At 39.9% G+C, this 25,765-nt stretch overlaps 1 protein-coding gene across 1 annotated transcript in view; it reads right to left on the minus strand.

The window, feature by feature from the left end:
• Positions 1 to 25,765, minus strand: part of LOC126355832 (general transcription factor 3C polypeptide 4-like) — a 205,604-nt gene that overhangs the window by 98,317 nt on the left and 81,522 nt on the right. The window contains exons 3-4 of the mRNA XM_050006280.1: positions 22,245 to 22,338; positions 11,022 to 11,181 (exon numbers count right to left, since the gene is read on the minus strand). Of these exons, the coding sequence (XP_049862237.1) occupies positions 11,022 to 11,181; positions 22,245 to 22,338 (254 nt within the window). The remainder of the gene's footprint in view (positions 1 to 11,021; positions 11,182 to 22,244; positions 22,339 to 25,765) is intronic.

Consider the following 25,765-nt stretch of genomic DNA (forward strand, 5'->3'; position numbering starts at 1 on the left):
TTGCCCTTGTATAGACCCTCTATATACTCCTTCCACCTTTCTGCTTTCCCTTCTTTGCTTAGAACTCAGTTTCCATCTGAGCTCTTGATGTTCGTACAAGTGGTTCTCTTATCTCCAAAGGTCTCTTTAATTTTCCTGTAGGCAGTATCTATCTTACCCCTAGTGAGATAAGTCTCGACATCCTTACATTTGTCCTCTAGCCATCCCTGCTTAGCCATTTTGCACTTCCTGTTGATCTCATTTTTGAGACGTTTGTATTTCTTTTTGCCTGATTCATTTACTGCATTTTTATATTTTCTCCTTTCATCAATTAAATTCAATATTTCAAAAACAAAGATTCCAAGATTTACCAAGCGGGAAAGCGCCGGTAGATAGGCACAATAAATATAACACACAAACACACACACAGAATTTCTAGCTTTCGCAACCGGCGGTTGCTTCTTCAGGAAAGAGGGAAGGAGAGGGAAAGACAAAAGGATAAGGGTTTTAAGGGAAAGGGTAAGGAGTCATTCCAATCCCGGGAGCAGAAAGACTTCCCTTAGGGGGAAAAAAGGACAGGTGTACACTCGCGTGCACACACACACACACATCCATGTGTGTTTGTGTGTTTTATTTATTGTGCCTATCTACCGGCGCTTTCCTGCTTGGTAAGTCTTGGAATCTTTGTTTTTAATATATTTTTCCCATGTGGAAGTTTCTTTCTATTTTATTTACATCATCACAAATTCAATATTTCTTCTGTTACCCAAGGATTTCTACTAGCCCTCGTCTTTTTACCTACTTGATCCTCTGCTGCCTTCACTACTTCATCCCTCAAAGCTACCCATTCTTCTTCTACTGTATTTCTTTCTCCCATTCCTGTCAATTGCTCCCTTATGCTCTCCCTGAAACCTTGTACAACCTCTGTTTCTTTTAGTTTATCCATGTTCCATCTCCTTAAATTCCCACTTTTTTGCAGTTTCTTCAGTTTTAATCTACAGGTCATAACCAATAGATTGTGGTCAGAGTCCACATCTGCCCCTGGAAATGTCTTACAACTTAAAAACTGGTTCCTACATCTCTGTCTTACCATTATAAAGTCTATCTGGATAACTTTTAGTATCTCCAGGCTTCTTGCATGTATACAGCCTTCTTTTATGATTCTTGAACCAAGTGTTACCTATGATTAAGTTGTGCTCTGTGCAAAATTCTACCAGGCGGCTTCCTGTTTCATTTCTTTGCCCCAATCCATAATCACCTACTTTGTTTCCTTCTCTCCCTTGTCCTATTGACGAATTCCAGTCACCCATGACTATTAAATTTTCGTCTCCCTTCACTACCTGAGTAATTTCTTTTATTTGATCATACATTTCTTCAATTTCTTCGTCATCTGCAGCACTAGTTGGCATATAAACTTGTACTACTGTAGTAGGTGTGGGCTTTGTATCTATCTTGGCCACAATAATGCGTTCACTATGCTGTTTGTAGTAGCTTACCCGCATTCCTATTTTCCTATTCATTATTAAACCTACTCCTGCATTACCCCTATTTGATTCTGTGTTTATAATACTGTAGTCACCTGACCAAAAGTCTTGTTCCTCCTGCCACCGAACTTCACTAATTCCCACTATATCTAACTTTAACCTATCTATTTCCCTTTTTAAATTTTCTAACCTACCTGCCCAATTAAGGGATCTGACATTCCACGCTCCGATCCGTAGAATGCCAGTTTTATTTCTGCTGATAACGACATCCTCTTGAGCAGTCCCCACCCGGAGATCCGAATGGGGGACTATTTTACTTCCGGAATATTTTACCCAAGAGGACCATCATCATTTTATCATACAGTAAAGCTGCATGCCCTCGGGAAAAATTACGGCCATAATTTCCCCTTGCTTTCAGCCGTTCGCAGTACCAGCACAGCAAGGCCGTTTTGGTTATTGTTACAAGGCCAGATGAGTCAATCATCCAGACTGTTGCCCCTGCAACTACTGAAAAGGCTGCTGCCCCTCTTCAGGAACCACACGTTTGTCTGGCCTCTCAACAGATACCCCTCCGTTGTGGTTGCACCTACGGTACGGCTATCTGTATCGCTGAGGCACACAAGCCTCCCCACCAACGGCAAGGTCCATGGTTCATGGGGGGGAAGGAACAGTTACTGTGAAGAAATGCTTAGATGGAAGAAATTAACGTAAATTAAGGCCAGATGGGCGGTGAGAACAAAGGACATGTTGTAGCACTATTTCCCACCTGAGCAGTTCTGAGAAATTGGTGTCTGGGGGAAAGAACCCAGATGGTGGATGTGGTGAAACAGGCACCCAAGGTCACGATTGTCATGTTGTAGAGCATACTCTGCAACAGAATATTGCGTATTGACATTATACACCCACTGCCTATGCCCATTCATCTTAACTGATAATTTAGTGGTAGTCACTCCAATGTAAAAGGCCAACATAGTTTACATAACAGCTGGTATATAACATGTGTCATTTCACAGGTACAAGTCTTGCAGTGGGAATGGTCGCAGGGGTAGGAGCCACAGGGTAGGCAGTTGGTTGCAGGAGGAACATAGTGTCTGATAAGAATATTGTGGAGACTGGGAGGGTAATGAAAAGCTATTCTAGGAGTGGTGGGCAAAATCTCAGACAGAATGTATCTCATTTCATGGCATGCTTTTAGGAAGTCTTGGCCTTGTCGAAGTAGCAGATTAATACATTCCAGAGCACGATAATACTGAGTGACCAGCGGTGTGCTCTGAATTTGGTTTTTGTAGGGATCAGTAGTACCAGGATTGCATATGAAGGCCCTGGAAATCTACTTTTCAATTAGGCTGGTGGGGTAATTATGTCCAGTGAAGGCTGGGGTGAGAATGGTGGTGTATTGCTGTAAAGAGCCTGCATCTGAACAAATACGTTTGCCTCAAATGCCAAGGCTGTATGGGAGGGAACATTTAACATGGAAAGGATGGCAACTGTCAGAATGTAAGAGCTGTTGTTTGTTAGCAGGCTTAACGTGGACAGAAGAGTGTAGCCAGCCTTCGGTGAGGACGAGATCAACATCAAGGAAAGTGGCACAGGATTCAGAATAGGATCATGTGAAATTTAACTGGAAGAAGGTATTCAGAGATTCCAGGAATTTTGACATGTCAGTCTCACCGTGAGTCCATATGGTAAAGATGTCATTGATGTATCTAAACCAGACCAAGTTCTGAAGACTTATGGGTTCCAGGAAAGCCGTCTCCAAGTAACTCATAAAAATTTTGGTGTAAGAAGGAGCCATCCTGGTTCCCATGGCCGAACCCCTGACCTGTTTATATGTCTGCCCCTCAAAGGCCACTGGCTCTGAAAGCTTGCCTAATTACAACCTTCTTTTAGGTGTGTTTTCTGCCACCACTTGGTGACTACATTTTTTTTCTGTCCAGTTACAGGGCTATGCCGAAAGTTTTGGGCAGAATGTGTGAAAAAAAAAAAAAAAGCTATTTGCAAAAAAATGTTTACAACTTTTCAAAATACTCTCCATTAGCATGTATACATTTTTCCATTCTCTGAAACCACTTAGAAAATGTGTTAGCCCAACCTTCTTTTGGGATGTCACTTAGTGCACTCTCATACACTGCAATGGCCTCTTCATCTGATGAAAACCACTCCCCTCGATTTTTTTCCTTAGTCTTAGGGAGCATAAAGAAGTCACAGGGGACCAGGCGAGGTCAGGTGAATAGGGGGCATGGGGTAACACTAGCACTTTTTCCTTCTCCAGAAAGTCCATCGTTCTGGCAGCCCTGTGCGCACATGCATTGTCATGATGCAGCAGAAGGTGGCCACTCTTGGACTTCGGATGCTGTGACTTCCATGTGGCGATGAGTTTTGGAAGACAATCGTTCACGTACCATTCAGCATTGACTGTACGACATGTGTCCAAGGTCACAGAGGTGAGATGCACGATCTTTGTGAAAAAAGTTGCCACCATCTTTTTCCCAGAGCTCCGACTTCGTCAAACTTTTGTGGGTGGTTCCTCCCCTGGAAAGCACCACACAGAAGACTGTCTCTTCGTTTCAGGGTCATAATGGTAGACCCACGTTTCATCACCTGTGACGATATTGTAGGTGTCTTGGGACTTCCCTCCATTGAACTTTTCGAGCATGAAACAACACCAGTCCACTCTCGCATCCTTTTGGCTTTGTCAGGGAATATGGCACCCAACGGGCACATCTCTTAGTAAGGCCTAACTGACTATGAACGATGGTCTGTGCTGCTGTTGATCCAATATTTAGGGCCCCACAAAATGTAAGATGTTGATCTTCTTTGATCATTTTCCTCGGAGAATCAATGTTTTCTGGAGTCACAGCTGTTGCTGGCTGACCAGGACGAGGTTCATCTTCAATTGACTGCCGACCCCTCAAAAACTCGCGAAACCAATATCCAACTGTGGCCCTAGGAGGGGAAGCTTCACCAAAAACACACAGCAAAGAAGAATGGCATTCTTTGGCACTTAAACCCTTTTTATAATCGTAAAAAATCATGGCGTGAAAAACGCGGCGCGACAGCTCCATCCTACACCGTCTCTGACTCAGCACTGCCTGTGCTTTCTTACCGCACTGTGGGGGGATCACCGCTAGCCAGGGGCTGCACGCACACGTCCCAAGGTAAAAAACAAAAAAAAAAACAAAAATCACTCTTTCCAATGAAAACAACACCATTGTCCTCCACCTTACTGTTTACAGGCTAGTAAAAGCTTTTGGCATAGCCCTTGTACATTATGTCATCAAATTTTTGCTAAGGGCTATAAATGGTCCAGCTAAATTAATGTGACCATTGCTGTGTGTTCGACATCAACAAGCAATAGCCACTCACAGATGGCAGTTGCAGCACTAAGCACTAATGTGGAAACAGAGTAATTTATATGATGTCTAAAAGTGAATTATTATTTGCTTTTGGGCCAAGAGTGGAAGCAATTCTGAAAAGGGTAAGTTTGTAAACTGTTCGCGTGCTGTCTTGGTTAAAGTATACCATGCATGGCAAAATGTACTATCCAAAACCAGCACAGATGCAACTGTGGTGTTCCATGAGCCATAGATGAAAGGGGTGAATAATGGCTGTGGGTTTGTGTACAGGCAAATGGATGAGCAATGACCATTAAGGAAATGTTGCTGTGTATGGGCCTTCGCAGTAAGAGCCTGGTTCATACACCAAAGTTGACAGCAATCAAGGCTGAAATTTGTATGCCAATGCTGCAACTTGTAACGTGCCAGGACATATCCTTGGATTAGTGCCACTTAAAGTTCACATCACAACCGGATGTACCGGTGTTGAAACATTTCCTCACCCAGTAGATAGTGCGCAGTGTTCTCGACATACCTTGCTTTGCTTATTCAATATTGTCTTCCCAGTAGCTGCGTCCATCTCACATAAAATACACTTAAATTAAGAAGCCAGAATCCTAGATTAAGTTTTCCAAAATCAAAAGTCAAGACCGTACTCATTGTTGAACATTTATGACAACCACAGTGCGATTTATTTGTTATCACTCTCACATACAATATTCATGTGACCAGGCCCCTTACACTTAATCGTCACATTAGGTAGGTCAAAAACTTCCAGTCTTTAGCAATGTTCACAATTACACTTTTCTGATACCGACCGTAAAAATTAACTGACTTGCCGCACTTTTGCCCCATAAGAATCTGACCGAGAACTACCTGAGAACTGCACCAGCTCGGACCTTATATAGATGAGTGCTTGAATATTTGACTATTTCTGTAAATATATTATGGTTTATAATTTCCCAGGGTTAAAATGATCCTTTCTAACTGGTTTTGAAGTTAACTATTGGGTTTTATTATTTAAATAATATGCGTGAGCTGTATCAATTTAAATACGCGAAACTAACTTATGCATCCACCGTGGGAATTCCTGACTTATAACCATGGCAGCCCTCTTGAACAATAATTTTTACATATTCAGATTTACTTAATTTTTAATTAATGCACTTACAAAGTTGAGACTGGAGTTATTTACATAGAAAAATAAAGGTAGCAAAAGTATCGAAACAGATCTTGGAATTATTTGGTAGTTTGGTCACAATTGGAACTGAAAATCATACAGGCTACAGATTTTAAGTCTTAATATCTATTTAACTAATTGACTTTAGATTAATTTAAACACTTTGCTGGAATCAGTAAAATTTAGGCTTTCTTTTGGATGCAGTCTTATTGCTGAATTTGATCTATTAGCTTGCTCAAATTTTACTTAATATGTATTGCACAATATACATCATTGTTCATAACTTTTAATAGGATGCATTTCCAATCAAATTAAATAGCTCATTACTTTCAGAATGGACATCAGAATGTACTGAAATAATAGATTTTACTAGGGAAATTTTATTTAAACTATTTCTGAGTTCTGTACTACGAGGCTGAAGGCCACAAAATCTGTAGTCCGAATCTGAGTATTGGAGGAAAAAAAAGAAAAAAAAATAATAAAAGTTCATTGCTTAATCAAGTTACTGAAGGAGTGAAAAACCAAAACAGGATAGCAGTGGGCAACTCTGCTTCATTACAAACTGGACATCCATTGAATGGTGACAGGTGGCAATTACTGCAACTTGACATCTACTGAATGGTGACAGGTGGCCTTTTCAGGTGAATTAGTTTTTATACTCCATTGGAAAGATGGCTTTTGGTGTGTATGGCAAGAAACATCGGAAAGCAAACACCCTACAACAATTGTCATAAGGGCCCAGTTTGGAGGGCATTCCCCAGGTGATATCATCATTCTGGAAGGCACAATGGATCACAAGTACGCACCTCAACGTACATTTTCTTTTTCTTTGCATAATGGCATCTACCAGCAGGACAATGCAACATGTCACACAGCTTGCAGTGCTTGTGTGTGGTTCACAGACCACCTGGATGAGTCTACCATACTCCCCTCACCGCCACACATCCTGGACTTAAACCCAACCATGAATCTGTGGTGGGACCACTTCCATTGGGCTGTTCTTGCCCCGGATCCTCAACCAAGAAACCTAGCACAGGTGTCCATGGCACTGGAATTAAGATGACTCCACATCCCTGTCTGTACATTCCAGAACCTCATTGACTCTCTTTCTACATGTGTTGCAGCAGTCTGTGCTGTAAAATGTGGTTACTCACCCATTTGACAGATGGTCACATTAATTTGATTGGACAGTTTGATTATAAGCTTGCTCAACGTAGTTTCACATATGAAACGATGTTGATTTTACAAAATTGTTAAGGCTTTCATGGCCACTTGTTGACAAACTGCCTATTGGCTTCTGTCTCTGGTTCTTCGACCGACGTTCATCTAATGACTTTTCTGATGTTTTGCCAGCACGAGTGGCAAGGAAAAAGGAAGGAATTTCGCTATCATCCTGAGAACTATACCTATGGAGGACATCCTTCCCAACACCAAAGCAGCCATTCGGACCCTTCCTTCTGAAAGAGCAGAGGAAATATGCACTGAAACAGCCAGGATACTGCGCCGAGCAAAACCACCAGTTTGCAACCTGAAGAGAGAAGAGGTACAAGCCATTCAGAATCTCAACGCCAACAAGAGTATATTGGTACTACCTGGCGATAAGGGGAATGCGACCATCGTAATGAAGACTGAAGATTATGAGCAAAAGATCTGAGATCTATTAGATCCGACGACATACCGAAAACAAAGCGCAGATCCGACGCAGCGTATCACACGGAATACGAATCGATTAATCAAGGCATCTCCTCTGCTGGCGGACATACAGAGAAACCTGTGCAACACAGAAGCCCTACCATCTCGGCTGTATGGATTACCCAAGATCCATAAGAACAATGTTCCACTGAGACCGATCGTTAGCACTCCTGGCTCACCGACGTATAAACTGGCAAATCACTTGGCCTCTCTGCTCCAGCCACACGTGGGGAAGACCAACATATACATTAAGGACCCAGGACTTTTCATTGAGATGCTGAAGAAACTGAAACTTGCACCAAACAACATCCTGGTCAGCTTTGATGTTGTTTCGTTATTTATGAAAGTGCCACTCAGTGACGCTCTGGAGCACATCGGTTCCAATTTCCCGCAAGACATCACAAAGCTTTTCCATGCATGTCTCACCACGAGCTATTTCACGTGGAATGGTGATTTCTACGAACAGCTGGAAGGCATCGCCATGGGTAGTCCTCTCAGTCCAGTGGTGACCAACTTCTTCATGGAACAATTCAAAGCACAGGCACTGGACTCAGTGACTTGCAAACCTAAGGTTTGGTACAGGTATGTCAATGATACTTTCGTGGTGTGGAGCCATGGTGAAGAACAGCTCGATGACTTCCTAAGACACTTGAACAGTCTCCATGCCTACATAACATTTACCATGGAAGTAGAAAAAGACATAAACTGCCATTTCTAGATGTGCTGGTCACAATGGACGGTGAAAATCTCGGACACAGCTAGTATCAAAAATCGGCACACATGGACCGATACCTGCACAAACTGTCAAACCACCACCTGAGCCAGAAAAGAGCCATGATTAGTACACTCGTAACGAGAGCAGGACGAATATGTGAGCTGCAACACCTCACATGAGAAATGCAACACCTGGAAACTGTTCTGAGGAGGAATGGGTACTCCACAAATTATATTAGAAGGGTAACAGAGCCAAACACTCGGCTAAGTAAGGAACCAGAAAAAGAAATGTCGGGTACTGTCTTTCTGCCATACATTCCCAGAGTGACGGACAGAATCGGCCATATATTGCGCAAACATGGCGGAAAAGTGATTTTCAAACCAACAAGGAAGATCAAAGAGTGTCTTAGATCAGCAAAGGAGAAAAGAGACCCACTTGCAATGTCAAGTATATACCGTATACCATGCACATGCGGGAAAGTTTATGTCGGAATGACTGGACAATCAATTAACACCAGGATCAAAGAGCATAAGCGACATTGCAGGTTGGGGCAGGTGGAGAAATCGACCGTGGCAGAGCACGCACTGAATGAGACCAACCACATAATAAAATTCGCCAACACAGAAGTTCTGGGTGTAGAGAAGCACTATCACACACGCCTGTTCAGAGAAGCTGTAGAAATACAAAAACACGTGAACAGTTTCAACAAGAAAGAGGAAAGCCTTAAGGTAAACGGATCCTGGCTTCCCATACTGCAGCAATCGACCGTCGCAGGTATCAAGAGGAGAACGGTGCCGGAAATGACCGCGGAGAAGCACTCGGACATTGGCGCGCCAGGTACATATAGTCTGCGGCCGCGAGGTCGGCTCCAGTTCACCACCGGTAATGGAGGGTGAAGCTTTGACAATGCCAGCATTCCTGCTGGCGAAAGGTCAGAAAAGTCATTAGATGAATGCCGGCCGAAGGGCAGCTTGCCGATGTTGATTTGAATCTCTTTTCTAGTAAGATAAACTTTGCCTCAAAACTTCTTGACAGATTAAAACTGTGTGCTGGAGTGAGTCTCAAATTTGAGACCTTCACCTTTTTTGGGCACGTACTCTAATGACTAGGCTATCCGAGCATGACTCACAACCCGTCCTCACAGTCAGTACCTCATCTCCTACTTTCCAAACGTACTGGCTATGTGCTTGGGTAGCTCATTCATTAGAGCACTTGCCTGTAAAAGGCAAAGGTCCTGAGCTCAAGTCTTGGTCTAGCACACAACTGCCAGGAAGTTTCATATCAGTGAACACTCCGCTGCAGAGAGAAAATTTCATTTCGGAAAGTTTGCCTCATTGTGCATATAATCTTGTCAATTTTACTATCTTTTTGCGCACATTACAATAATATGTATGTAATACTCAATTTCATTATGAGAGAGAATACAAATTTTGTTAGTGTTTTTCAGTTATTCACTATTTGTAAAATAAATATTTACATGTCTTAGTCTAATAGCTGTGAAGTTCACAAATGTAAATTTAATTAAGTTACAATATAAAACTTGTAAAGTATTTGACTTTAAAATTAGGACAATACTATACAAATATATTAATCACTTTAGTGTGAATGAGCAGATGTTCCAGCAGTACTGAAAAAAAAGGATGGTAAACTCCAAGTCTTCAGTTCAATGTTGAAAGGTTTCCTTGTGGCTCAGTCCTTCTTTTCTGGACAGGAGTTCCTTGCATGGTTGAGAACTATTTTGTAATGTGTAATTTATTTATATACTCTCTGACGAATTTATTTCATGTTTTATTAATTATTTGGTTTCCTTTGTTTATAAACTTTCTAATTACCATTCCTTAAACTATATATGGTCTCATACCATGGTCAAGTGTTTTGGCTCACATTGTCCCAAACAAGCTGATACATAAATAATAAGAAAGACTGCCAAGAATTTTCAGAGGGATTGACCAAGCTGACCCATATATTGTACACATGTAACCAAACAAATATTCTGTAAAACTAGTGCCAATGATATCTGTTTTCTTTCTACTTTTGTGGCTAGTATTGTAGTCAACTGTCCTTCATTTGGTTATTTGGTTATGTGAATGCCATTGGTGATTCTGGAGAACAACCCTCACATGAACCTATTTGCATGTGGGGGACACAGATGGATTTGTTGTACTTTCCACTTTGATCACACTAACACTTCCTATCTTTTACATGTTATTCAAACATATCAACTCCAACAGAGTTAGTCAAATGCTAGGGAGCTTTTTAGCTTCTGATAGACATTCCATCCATCTGCATTTTTCAAGGTCTCTAGACGAGGTCCTTATACTGGTTTCAAGTTATGCCACAAAGACTTCTGCCATTATTGAGCTCCATTGTAAAGGATTTGGTGAAATAGTCTGTGCCAGTTCATATGAGCTACTGACTGATTATAATGGCTTCCACAGTGTTCAGCCACTCTCTCAATCCTCTAGCTAGAATTACACAAATGAAATAACTACAACAGTGATGAGGTTTTGTTATAATGACTATTTAAATTATTCACATAATTGCTAGTCAGTGACAAGGACAAAATATTTTAAAAACATACTGCTTTAACATTAATGAGTATTTACATCAGACAAAAATCTGCAGAAATTACTAACCTTTGATGTCTGAGCATACCAGCTGGGCTCCACGAAGCTTGAATGACATGTGGTGGTAATGGCTTAGTGTATACGAGGTCCGGAGCCAAGTTGGCATCCATAATCATTTCATACACACAGGGTTGTGGCACTTTCCAGACAAGCTTGTTTGTGTCCACTCCTGATATAAAAAAATCTTAGAATAATATGATACATAGTTGCAAAAGCAAAGGAAGACATTACAAATTTATTAAAATGAAGAACATGTGTGCAATTTGTTTCATCATAATCGGTAGTGGGAGCTAGAGTACTGATTCCAGTGTGAACACTGATTCTGTAATTATCTATTTAACAGTGTATAACACTCACAAAACAAGTGTTCAGGCAATGCATATCTTGTGAAGTAACAAAAGGTAATAAACAGATCTGAAACTTCTTGGAAGATTAAAACTGTGTGCCAGACCGAGACTCAAACTCGGGTCTTTGCCTATCACGGGCAGGTGCTCTACTGACTGAGCTACCCGTGCACAGCTCCTCACAGCTGTACTTCCACTGGCATCTCGTCTCTACGTTCCAAATGGTAACTTGCCCAAGAAAGGGAAAGGTCCTGAGCCTGAGTCTCGGACTGGCACACATTTTTAAACTGCCAGCAAGTTTCATATCAGTGTACACTCCACTGTAGAGTGAAAATTTCATTCTGGCAACTAATTACCACTGTTGTAGACAAATGTTTCAATATGATCATTAAATGCACTCCATTGTCTAAGACATGCAACAATGTTCACATTGCCAGTGGACTCCCAAAGAACACTGTTGGTGATGAGAACATACATCAAGCAAGTGTAGTTTACTCAAAGATTTTTGTGTTTGCCACTGAGCAACTGATGCTCACTACCAAAATAAGGTATATTGTTGTGATTTGTGTGCTGGGGTCACATTGTGAGCAGGAGGCTGAGCATAAAGTGAGGGTGAGTGGTCCAGTGCATGGAAGATGGTGTCAGTGATACAGTGGTATCTGTAATAACATTTGTTTCTCATGTGGAGTGTACAGAGGTATGAGAGTCTTCAGAGCTGCAGCCAGTGGCTGGATGCAAATGCACATGGAGCAAAGGACAACTTTCACCTCATCAGTGAGTCATGACATCCCCACAGCAGGTGGGAGCCACAGCTGCACACTGTGCTGGCGTCGGTAGTGGGGAGAGGAAGGTGCTGCCGACCCAGATGTTCTGCAGTGACCTATTACAGCTCCCACATCAGTGCTCTCAAATACAGCCTGATGAGCACTCTGGTGGAGACTGCCAACTGTGGTCCAGTATGTTGGTTGTCACAAAGATCAAGCCCCAGTAAATCACCACAAATTGACTGAGAATGCAGCAGACGCTCACGAGTTGGCTAGCAGGCTACATGGATGCACCTTGCCTGGTCAGTTCAAAGACAGCACCTCGCACAGTGCCTCTTCAAGTAGCAAGGCAGAGCTTGTGTTTTTTGTCTTCCCCATTGTGTGGTCTTTAGCACTGGCAGTATGCCTTGTTGACCTACTAATTGGCACAGGGCTAACTTACTTTGTTCTGAGCTTGCCTGGTAGAACTTTAACAATATTTCAATCCTGCACAATAAAATTATTCCACAACACAACACTCCTCCCCTGTAAAAATCATCCTGAATTTTGCCTCTGCTCATTCTCTACACTAATTTCATAAATCTAATTACATAATTGTACATGGTGCAAAACTTTGTTATTCATAGGAACTGACTTACATCAATTGTTTCCCAATTCTATATCATTATCCTCATTTTTGTCTTTACAAGTTAATCCTCATTTTTGTCTTTACAAGTTATACTAATCTTACAGTCTATTAGGTGGTCTTTTAACCATCTGTTTCAATATATCATCTGATACTTTGTCTTTGACACAAAAGCTTTCCTTATATTTTCTCAAAGCACACGTCCCTAAAAGTATGTTTAAACAACAACTACTTGTGATACTACTGTGATCAATAGCTCCAGATAACACACTTACTTTACAGTGAATTACAGACTGACTATGCCTTGCAATGCCATTCTTCTTTATACCTTTCCTTTTCAAAACCAACTTCCTTGAGCTCTTCAGCACTTTACTGTCTGAGCTGTATCCTAATGATGCTGTACACAGTTTAGATGGTTCTGCTTTCACGATAATAGACCCCGCAATGTTGCCTTGCTCATACCTTTCTCCTTTGGACACAACGTAGTCTCCCTGATTTTGACTGTGCATTCAAGAAACAATTATATGTCTTTTGCTCTTATCCACACTTTCTATAGGCTTGCAAGTATCGTCAAATTTAGACTGATCTAAGGCATATGTTCCTGAAAGGCTGCAGTCTTGTTGGCTTGATCTTTAGCCTAGCAAGTGTTTTTCCTCTTTCTTCTTTTCCTACCTCTACCCTTTGGAGAAGTTGGTACCACACCAAGGGGCAATGAATCAGCATCCTTCAATAAAAGTGTCTGTACTACTTTATTATCCACAAAATTTGAAAGACAACTAACACCATCAATAGCTTCCTGCACTTTCACCTTATAATCACAGTTTGCATTTCCAGTCTGCATGAAGCAAACATAATTGGCACTTGTACTTTCCTGTGCATCTGGCCCAGGCTCCAAGGCCTCAAAACAACAACCATTACCAACCAATGGCATAAATACTACTGCACTTAGGTCAGTATCACACATGTCACTACTGGCGGACTTACTTCCACACAGCCCACACTTACTTCATTTGGCACTTAAGATACTCCAGACTCCGCATTTTCACTAGATATTGTGGCTGATACCATTACATTTGCCTCTGTCATTCCCACAATGCTAGTACTTTGTATTGCACATACACTTGCAGGAACTTCCATAACTTTCGATTCCTCAAAACTGTTTGCATTGTCTTGTCTCGTACGAGCAGTTTTCAACTGTAATTCCTCCTGCTAAGGACTCTCTACTTTCTCTCAATCAATTCTTTCCATCCTCTCTATAATAATCCTGTCCCTTACATGCTGAGGCTCATATTCAACCAACCAGTCCCCACAACTCCTCTGTAACTCCTCTGCAAACTCCAGAGTCTTACGATGAGCTATTTCCTTCTCCCTCACTTCTTTGAGCCTTTTTTCCTCCTCTACAGCTACACAATTTACACATATAGTCTTTATTTTGTTAAGGATTTAAGCATATCCCTAGTGCTTGTGGGTTGCTCTCCTGTAAACAGATTACCACAGCTGATAAAATTCTTAATGTTTCCAACATGGTAACAACCTGTGGAATTAAAAACAACATTGTTGACCCATAAACAATCATACAATACCCATAAAAAGAAAAAAAACTTAAAACAACCATGCAAACACTTAAATACATTAACACCATACACTTATTACAGCTTAAAGTTCTGACAAGATGGCTACTAATGAATATCAATCCCTCATACTTAAAGACAATGAGCAGTGAGGCTCGCTTAAAAAAAAAAAGATACCCTCAGTTGCAGAACATGTGTCTTGCATTTTGCAACAAATAAAAAACAATAATTACACACTAATCTTTCCGGTGTATTATTGTCCAATGAGAGTGAGACCAATCTTGTGTCACATGCTCAGATTGCCTACAAGTAGTACAAATGAGCAACACAGCCTCAATACATGCCAACTCATGTCCATATAGGTCACAAAAGTTACACAAAACTGGTATTAAATAAGTTTCCTTAACATGGCTCCTAAACAGTGACAAATACACAGGCCCTTCTGGTTTAAAAAATGACACCCTCAGAGTGCTAATGATGTCTCTCCAACTTGAGATGTCTCAAAACAGGTACACATATACACTGAAAAGACTTTCAATGAAGATAAAGTTCACTTACTACAACTCATTGTGCTGGTACTGCTAGATGGCACTGTAGACACAGCCTCACTGCCACCAAATTCTTGAGGTGACATTCAATTCTGCAATTCTGACAGTAATGTGACAGCCCATGCACTGGGTTCGCAGTGTGATCAGGAGGTCACACTTAAAGTGAGGATGAATGGTCCAGTAGATGCCTGGAGACATCAGTGATACAGTGATATCTATAACAACATTTATTTATTGTACAGTGTGTAAAAACGTGAGAGTGTCTTCCAAGCTGCAGTCAGCTGCTGGCCGCTAGTGCATGTGCCTCAAAGGAGTGCTCACACCTTGTCAGTGAGCTGTGACATTGATGTCGCAGGTCAGTGCCACGAGCACATGCTGCGCTGGCATCAGTGGTGGGGTTAGGAAGGTGCTGCCCACCCAGACATTCAACAGTCACCTAGTATGGCTCCCAACTCTCCACTCTCAAAGACTGCTGGTAATCCACTCAGATGGAGACTGCCGATTGTGGTCCAGCATGTGAGTTGTCGTGAAAACTAGGCCCCGGTAAACCATAATGAGTAGATAAAGATTGCACCAGATGATCATGAATCAGCCAGAAGTCTGTGGATGCACCTCACCTAGTTGGTGTGAAGATGGCAGCTTTTAGATCATCCATGACGACCCAGTAGTGGAGGATGGCTGGCCACTTATCAGTCTTCTCAACTGTTACGTCCCAGTAGGCAACAATGACGGACCACAACTGTGGTACACATCAGGTTGTCAGCTGCACTGGTGGTACTCTTTGTTGACATACCATTTGGCACATCAGTCCAAACGTGCCTGATAGAACTTTAACAAAATTTTAAGCCTGCACATAAAAATTATTCTGCTGCAGACAGTATTGTAATTTAGCACTGGTGCAAGTGAGGTTATACAAAGGGTGGCAGGTAGTATGTTGACTTTTCCAACCAGTCCCTTGTATTGTAATGGAGGAGGCTCCTTGTAGTCATGGATGTTGCTAGCTGCTAAAAAGAAATTTGCTCCTACAGCATCAACATTATCTCTTCATACAAGCACAAAATCTCACTTTGCTGCTGCATTGAACAGAACATGCAATCAAAATGAACCCCCTCCTCAACTTTTTTTTCAAGCTGTTTCTCTAAGTTGTATTCACACATTTAAATGAAACGCATAATTATAAAGTACACAAACATCTTGTTACATACCATATGGAATGCGAAATGAACACCTACTTGTATAAAGTTGATGCTCGTATTTAGTAGTCACATGTTGGATAGCCCATCTGTGTCTATAAAAGTTGGCACAGAGTGGTAAACTGCTTGAGTTATGAAAAAATATTTGTGCCTGCCATGATAGAATACAATACAACCTACCTTTGCTGCCAAAACCATGACTGTCAAAAATGGCCAATCTGACTTATAGGCCTTGACTAGTTCCACTTTTCATGCTCTTTGTTATAGCAAAACCTTGAATGAGTTGTCTTGGTAATATAGGAAAAAATGTGAAGTCCATTATTATAAAAGTGCAAAATGAGTATACTCTGTACCAGTACAACAGCGCATGTGCCACATTTGTGATTTTGTCAATCTGCTGAGAGCCTTCAGTGTGATGTGCAAAAATGGATGTGATATATATATCGATTAAATATTCTTACAAACTTTCTTGAAATCATGTATTTCCTCAATATACATCACTTTACACAGAACAATGTGACTGATAGCACTTCAGCTATTCAGTTAGAAACTAAGTTCATTATACACAGCATTATTTGCAGAGAAAAATTTATTTGGGCAGTAAACCTGGGTATAAGGCTGCACACCTTTCGCTACTCATCCATGGTGAGCAGTAACTCTGAACAGTTCGAGTGAAAGAACAAGACGAATACTGTATAAAGGATGTCCCAAGTGATGTATGGAAAATGGAAATGAAGTCCCATGCTTCTTGACAAAGTGTAGGGGGAAAGATGCAGGAGACCCACACCGCCATACTAGGCAAGATCCTAATGGAGGTAGTTTGCCGTTGCTTTCCTCTGACCACAATGGGGGTGAATGATGATGAAGATGAAGACGACACAACACCCAGTCACACCAGGGCAGGTGAAAAACCCTGACCCATTGGGAATTGAATCTGTAACCCCATGCTTGGGAAGCGAGAATGCTACCGCAAGACCATGAGCGCCAGACTCAAGTGATGTATAAAGAAAACAAACTTATGTTTTGATGCTGGAGCACCAAATACAAAAAAAAATGTAGTACCATGACAAGAATATTCTGGTAAGTTTTAATCAATTTCACTTTCTATTTGATATAAGAAAACATTTTGATAGATACAGAGTACAGGAGGGTATTCAGCAAAAGTATCTTGTTTCGTGATTTAAATGAGAAACATCTTCAGTTAGCCTTCTGTCATGTCACACTATTGCAAACAGAACTCTTCAAGATGCACTATGATTCAAGCCTTAAGATTACATTAATGACTAATGTCTATAGAGCAAAATTTGAAGACAAAAACTGAAAGCCAGTCTCTCTTCCAAAATAACAGCAAACATTCCATGAGCACAATTTACAATGCCCTGAGCTGAAGAAAGATCAGTGTTGCAGACAGGCCAATTTAATTTGCTGACTGAGAACGAGAAGCTGTTGAAGCAAGATCATGACAAATATTTGCAGAGAAGAGATCTGGCTTGAAAGAAATTCAAATGAAGGCAAAATGCTAGCACAGATTCACCAAAATATGATGGCTGTGTAATTTGATCTACAAACCATGATGAGCACTCCCGAGAGAACTTGTAACCAAATATTCCAACAGAGAAATCTGACCATACACAAAGATGTCAAGACAGCACTTGTTATTTGTGGAAGGAGACAGATGGTAAACGATGATCAACTGAAATCACCACATGAGTCCAGGACTACACCATGGCGCTATGAGAAATTACACAGCTGAGGATGACATAACATGGATTTTGGGGTAAGCAGACGAAATCTACATTTTGTCTATGTGTATCACTCTCTACAAAAGCCCTCCACACCAGTCAATTGATAATATGTTTTTGAAATAGCTCATATGGAAATGGAGTGTTACTGTGTTCCCTCTAAAATAGAAAAGAAAGTATTTACCGGTACCCGTGTACCAACATGAAGCATAGGCACAAATAATTCGAAGTCGCATGAGGAATTCTCATCCTTTTGTCATCTGAATAATGATGTACAATGATCTTCCAAGCTTTAGAAATAACCGCAAAGACATCCACAAAGCTTGCCAACTCCACTATGAAAGAAACAAACCTCTTTCAGTGTTCCATAAGATAGAATTTGAAGGGGCTTCTAGTGAAGTAATCTTAAAAAGAAAGGGACAAACTTTGGCAAATATATCTGTTCCCAAGGCAAAACATGATAAAATGTGATAGTGTCTCATGATGTGTGAGAAACAGGTAAGTAAGTGGGGATATAATTAATATTAATGCAGTTTGTTGAGTGATGAAACTGTACATGAATCACTTTCTGACCCATATACTGAAGAGGACTCTGCTGCAGATTAAAAGTCTCTGTGGACTGGATACTTTGTTTACAGTTTTACTGTTGATCCAATTGTTTGCTTTTAGTTTCTGTTATTTATTTTGAAGCAATAAAATTGGAACTGGCATTTGATATGTCTGATGCACTTTCACTATGTAAGCAAAGATACAGTTTGTCTTGGTAATTTTGGAACAACAAACATTCAATTATCACCCCCACCCCTCTTAAGGGGAGGGACTACGATTATGAACTGCATGTCAGACATTTGTAAAAGTAGTAACAATAAATCAGATACAAATCAATTTCCTACATTACTATAACTGATTTTTAAGACACTCTGAAACATTCAGTTGCCTACATCTCAAAACTAGAATAATACATATTCATTGTTTTGGCATATAGGGAAGAACATGCTCTGCAATGGGACAGTCAAAGTCAAAGCACAGAGTACTTATGTCCATTCATTTCTGTGAATGAACTGTGACAATTTCAAAGGGAACAATGTGTACTGCTTGAATCTAAAGTAAAAAATCAAAAAGATGTGTTGTCATCGTACATGTAACACAAGTTTTGTGTTTGGTGTAGTAGTGTGAATTGAGAAGGCAGCTCAAAGTATAAAATTACTGAACAAAATGTTGCACAGATTACAATAACTATAAAATAATCCTGGATGTTGTGTGGTCTGAGAACGTATCCTTCCTTGAGATGTGAGGAGTAATGCCATTGGGTATAATCTAAATACTTGTTCAATGTCTATCACATTCTCCCATTATTTCATTCAGTTATTGACAGTCTGTACATCTCTCAATAATGTAACAACTTAAAAGAAAGGACTGTTATTAGCACAAAGGAGTTAAACTCCACGTCACCCATAATTTTTTTTGTGATGGTGGTGCAGTAGAGTCCCGTTAACCCGAACTAATTGAGACCGGACCTTGTTCAGATCACCGATTTGTTCAGATTAGCCAGAATTAAGGTGATGCATTTCTAGAATGAAGTACTAAGCAGGTAAGTTGGTACACCATGGTAACAAATGGGAACAAGTGTGGGAACAATGGCTCACTAACCCTTTTTCCACGTGCCTGTTTTCAGCTGTCTCCTGTCAATTGGGACTGATGCATAGTCATTTAACTCCACACTGTGTTTGTGTTCTCTAGTTTTGATTTGGGTGCGTATGATCCCAGCTGTTTTTTGTGCCCTAAAGCAAAACAAAACTCTCACTCCCTGCCATTGTTGTTGTGCATTGTTGAGACCTTTGTAGTTTCTGAGGTCAGTGCACTGTCAGTTCGCTCGCTAAGCACTTGGTTATGTTAGTTATCAATTTCTGGCATGCATAAAAGTTGCATTGTGTCCGTTCAGGTGTAGTGGTATACATATGTTTGTCATGAGTAAACAGAAACATACAACGTTAACTCTGGAAAGAAAAACTGAATGCTTTGAAGCAGATAGACAATGGTGAGAATGTATCTAAACTGGCAATGGAACTGAGTGTTGGTAAAGCAACTATTTGTGACTGAAAAAGAACCAAGTGAAGCTTGAACAGTCCTGTGCAACGTCTTCAGGAAAAACACTCGAAATTTGGCAGACTTTGGAACAGTCCCAATACGATAAAGTGGATGAAGCTCTTTTCCTTTGGTTTATGCAGTAAAGAGAAAGGGGAACTCCTATGAGTGGAGCACTGTTCGAGGAGAAGGTTGTTTACCTGAACAAGTTAATGAATGGTGATGAGTCTTTTAGTGCGAGTACGGGTTGGTTGGACAGATTCAAAAAACGTCATGGAATCCGTCAGCTGACTATTACTGGAGAGAAGATTTCTTATGACCATGATGCAGCGAAGGAATACTTGGGTGTGTTTGAAAAAAATATAAGAGAGGGAAAGTATTCTCCCCAACAAATTTATAACTCTGACGAGACTGGCCTTAATTTTAGAGCATTGCCAATAAAAAGCCTGGCATCAAAAGCAGAAGTTCATGCTCCTGGTTTTAAAATGTGCAAAGATCATTTGAGTTTATTAGTGTGCAGTAATGCTGCTAGTAATCACAAGCTGCCTTTAATGCTGAGAGGCAAATCAGCTAGGCCCAGAGCTTTTAAAAACTGCAACATGAATTCCCTGTCCGTATATTATCACAACCAGAAAAAAGCATGGATGGATGGTAATCTGTTCCAAGAATAGTTTCATGGCCAGTTTGTTCCCTCTGTTGGACAGTTTTCTAAGGAAAATCATTTGTCTCCCCATGCAATCCTTTTGATTGATAACGTGCCATCTCACTCCAGCACTGAGGAATTGCGTGATGGAGAAATTGTGGCAAAGTTTTTGCCACCAAATGTTACATCACTTCTACAGCCAATGGACCAGGGTGTACTGCAAACATTAAAACTGATTTACAGAAAACAATTTTTAAGAATGCTGATCCAAGATGATAACATTCCTTTAGTGGACAAAATAAAAAAGACCAATTTGAAGGATGTTGTTTATTGGGCCGCTGAGGCAGGGCAGAAAATTTCAGAAAATACTCTGAGAAAATTGTGGAGAAAACTGTAGACATCTTTTGAATTTCAGGACAACCTAGTTGAAAATGAACAGGAAAATTTACTACAAATGATACAGATTAGTGGATGGCAGCAGATGGGGCATGTCTGGAGAACCTTCCTGATGCTGATTTAGTTGCTGCTGTGACTCAAGATCAGGAAGACGTGGACTGCTGTGATGGAAGTGACAATGAGCCTGAGAGAAACAAAGGAGAGCTGGTGACACATAGTGATACCGCAGAAGCCCTTGACCTCACACTACATTATTTGAAGCAACAGCCCACAGCTACACCTGCTGATTTGATGTTTATGAGACGATGGCGCAAACTATACGTAATATAACAGACTGTCTTCATTACGCCAAAAACAATGACTGAGTTTTATCATCTAAAAAGTAGAGATAAAATGTTTGCTGTACATTTGACAGATTTTCTTTCATTGTTATGCATTGTTTAAACCTAATGTTTTCTTGCCAATTTTTCTAATACATGTTTACTGTACTGTGTAAATTAAAATAGTGTGTATGTACAGCAGTTTACCGCACACTTTTCCGTACTTAGACTAACATTTTTCATGTTTGGATTAACCGAACATTTGGATTACCGGGGTTCAGATTAGTGGGACTCTGCTGTATATCATAAAAGCAAGGGACACGTTCTTCAATATTTTGTAACTAAATTTTATGGGTTTCACAAGTCCAGTGAAGTATTTAGTTGCACGAACTTATTGAATGCTTATTGCCAATCTGTTCTTCACCCCTCAAGACATAATTTTAAAAAGCTGAATAAAAAATATTTATCATTGTCATTGCATAGTTCATAAATGTTTTCTTACACCCACTAAGAAATGGGAGTGGGAAGAAGAGGAAGAAAGTACGCAGAATGCTGCAGGTAAAAGAGTGATGTGGTGGGTCTATATTTTTGCATTCACTATGAAGCGTATCTCTTGCTATGGATTTTAAGTTTTCGTTTTTGAAGAGAAGTTGTAGATGAAGTAACAGTGGACCAGGAACTGTTTTGTTGCACATTCAAGCAGAACTAATCCTAACACTGTACAATCCAATGAAATCAATCAGAGCACAGTATTCAAAAATGGTTGTTAATACATTACAGGATTTTGGATTGTAAAGATAAGCAGAGGCCTGATAAAAAACAAAAAGTACTGGCCAAGTCTTATGATCTCTTGAGATTGTCAACTTGGATGCCAATGGACACAAGGCAAGATGTGTGCGTTATGTGCTTGAAATTACTACTGCTGTTGCTTTAGTTATGAACATTTCACTGTTGAAATCAAAATTATTTTAAAACATTAGTAAGATGTAATAAATAGTTACCAGATTCTCTTGTTGGCCTGATGTCTGGAATCTTCAGCCAAAATCTTCTTGAACTCAACCAGCATTTTGAATTTCTCGGGTTGGGAATAAATTCCTAAAATAAGTTGTTTCCTTAATACGAATTTTTCTTACAGATTATAAGAGCACAAGTTTCGACACATAGACAGTAAAATACATAAAATACCAAGATGAAAACTAACAGATATAACATATGATTTACCCATGTACTTCTCAAATGTGTGTAATATTCAGACTGAAAAATTAATTGAAAAGACAAATTGATGATTTAAGGCAAAGGAAGTCTTTAGGTTTCCAGAGCTGACAAAATGCCAGTGATACTTTCAAAAAATAATGTGAAATATTGTGATAACTAAAATAATATTTCACAAACAACTGATAAGGCTTAACTGAGCAGCCAACACTACAGGTGTTTAAATTTTTAGGTGTGTCCATTGATGAGAGGTTAAACTGGAAGCAACACATTGATTGTCTGCTGAAATGTCTGAGTTCAGCTACATATGCTATTAGGGTTATTGCAAAATTTGGTAATAAGAATCTCAGTAAATTAGCTTACTATGCCTACTTTCATTCACTGCTTTCGTATGGCATCATATTCTGGGGTAATTCATTGTTGAGTAGAAAAGTATTCATTGCTCAAAAACGTGTAATCAGAATAATTGCTGGAGCCCACCCACGGTCATTCTGCAGACATCTATTTAAGGATCTAGGGATCCTCACAGTAACCTCCAGTATATATATTCACTTATGAAATTTGTTGTTAATAATCCAACCCAGTTCAAAAGTAACAGCAGTGTGAATAGCTATAACACCAGGAGAAAGGATGATCTTCACTATGCAGGGTTAAATCTGACTTTGCACATAAAGGGGTAAATTATGCTGCCACAAAAGTCTTTAGTCACCTATCAAACGGCATCAAAAGCTTGACAGATAGTCAACCAACATTTAAAAATCAATTAAAAGAATTTCTAGGTGACAACTCCTTCTACTCACTGGCTGAATTTTTAGATATAAATTAAGTGAAGAAAAAACTAACTTAAACATTAGTGTCATGCAATATTTTGTATAATGTAATATTTTGTACAGACATCTTTTATTAACCTGACATGTTCCACATCATTTCGAAGTGTCGTATTCATGATCTATGGAACAAGTATTAATCTAATCTAATCTAATCTAATCTACATGTATTATTTGCTCAATTACTGTGTCTCAGTTATGTAAAAGAGATGCCAATATCAGATGTAATAAATTAGTCATATATTCACTGAACACTGGGCGAAAGAAAATTACATGGAAGTTTACAGCTTTACAAAGACATGTAAGCAGTTTCTGTAAAAGAAATCTAAATGGCAGGTGACAGCCATGTCAGTGTTCCTCCTCTGTCACGGGCATCTCCAGACACGTCTTCACTGATCATCATGGCTCAGTTCGAAGCAAGACTCATCACTAAAGACAATCCTACTCAGCTAATGATATTCCAGGCTGAAGACATGTCTGGAGACACCACAGGCAGCAGTGGGATACCAACCTTACTGTCACCACACCACAACCAGGAGTGATGGTCTTGGGTGCCGTTTCTATTCATAACAGGACTCCTTTGGTTGTCATCTGCGATGCCCTTACAGCACAGTGGTACATCGACGATATTGTACATGACATTTTATAGTCCTCGGTGGCAAATCATACTGGGCTTACATTTCAGCAAGAAAATGCCCACCAGTATGCAACAAGAGTTTCTACTGCTTATCTTCATGACTGTGAAATCCTACCTTTACCAGCAAGATAACCGGATCCCTGCTCAATTGAGAACGTTTGGTGCATTATGGACAGGGCTCTCCAACCAGCTCACAATTTTAATGAGATAACATGCCAATTGGACATAATGTGCCACAATATCACTCAGGAATACATCCAACAACTCTATCAATCAGTGCCAAACCAATTAACTGCTTGCATAAGGGCCAGAGATGGACCATGTTACTGATGTGCTCAATTTGCAAAACTCTTTCTCTTGAATAAATCATCAATTTTTTCTGAAATTGTAATAATTTATTTGTCTGCACATGTACATCATACATCTACTGATTTCCACCCCCTTCAGATAATTCCGTTCAATCCCGTCTCCGGCCATCCTGATTTAGGTTTTCCGTGATTTCCCTAAATCGCTTCAGGCAAATGCCGGGATGGTTCCTTTGAAAGGGCACGGCTGATTTCCTTCCCCATCCTTCCCTCAGCCGAGCTTGCACTCCGTCTCTAATGACCTCATTGTCGACGGGATGTTAAACACTAATCTCCTCCTCCTCCTCATCAGATAATTCCTTCACGAGGAGTCCTTTATTTCTAGTTTCTCCAAAAAAATAACTACAAAAGTGAGTTTTGAAGCAGTAGAAATAACATATGCAGGGAAGATAATGCTGTGGACTAGGTTTCTATTGGTCACCAAATGGGTAATTAAAAACATTCTTTCAGTAATTAGAATTTACAATTTAAGAATTTTAAACAAAGATGTTTTATTTAATATTTGCTATGGATTCAAACTTAGACAGAAGGGAAGATACAGCACACACTTAGACATTTATAGACAAATTGCATACTTATAATCTTACAGAATAAACACGTAAATCTGTCATAGTGACACACTGTAGTGTAATAGTCTTGATCACACAGTGATGAATATATTTACATACCAATGTGACATCCACGCAATAAAAACCATTTTGGTACAAAACTTCACAACATTTGTAGAATTAATATAAGCACTGTTGAGTATATAGGAGAAAATATGGTTGGAGAAAAGCAAAGTCAACTCATAAAACATAATTTTACTAAATACAGTGTTAAACTGGGAAAAGTGGGAATCAGTACATGTAGGCAGTTACCTCTAAAAGCAAAAAAGACGGAAGCACATAATATTGTGTACAAAATGAAAAGGAAAGAATACTACACATTCACCTGAGAGACAAATACCTTCTTCATTAATACAGCTGCAGGTAAAGGAGAAAACTAATCACAAAATTTATCCCCCTTCTCAAACAGAAAGAGAGTAAAAGTGATCAAAACAGCAGATGGGATCTACCCTCTCAAAGACTGTGAGAATGGTGTAGATTCTCAGGATATGGCAGAAATCTTCATCAAGTATTTTGCTTTTGTGACAACAAAAATAGTAACACAAAATTAGAAAATTAGACAGATGATGTGAACACAATGCCACAAATTCCACGTATAAATGTGGGGCAGACTACCAGAACATCAGAGGAGAGGTGAAATGAACATCAACCAAGCTGACACAAAGCACTGCCTTGAATATTATCATGATATTAGATATGATGGGACCACTATCAGCATACAAATACCAAGTTTCTCAGTCAGCTTAATTACGGAGTCCATCAAAATAAAGATTTTGGAAAACCTAATAAAGAGGGATGGATGTTTCAATTTAAACAAGGCTTGGGGTCCAGTAATGAAGATCTCCAACATAGTTGGGAAATGCTGGAGAATGT

Source organism: Schistocerca gregaria, chromosome 3, assembly GCF_023897955.1.
Source record: "Schistocerca gregaria isolate iqSchGreg1 chromosome 3, iqSchGreg1.2, whole genome shotgun sequence".
Classification (NCBI taxonomy): Eukaryota; Metazoa; Arthropoda; class Insecta; order Orthoptera; family Acrididae; genus Schistocerca; species Schistocerca gregaria.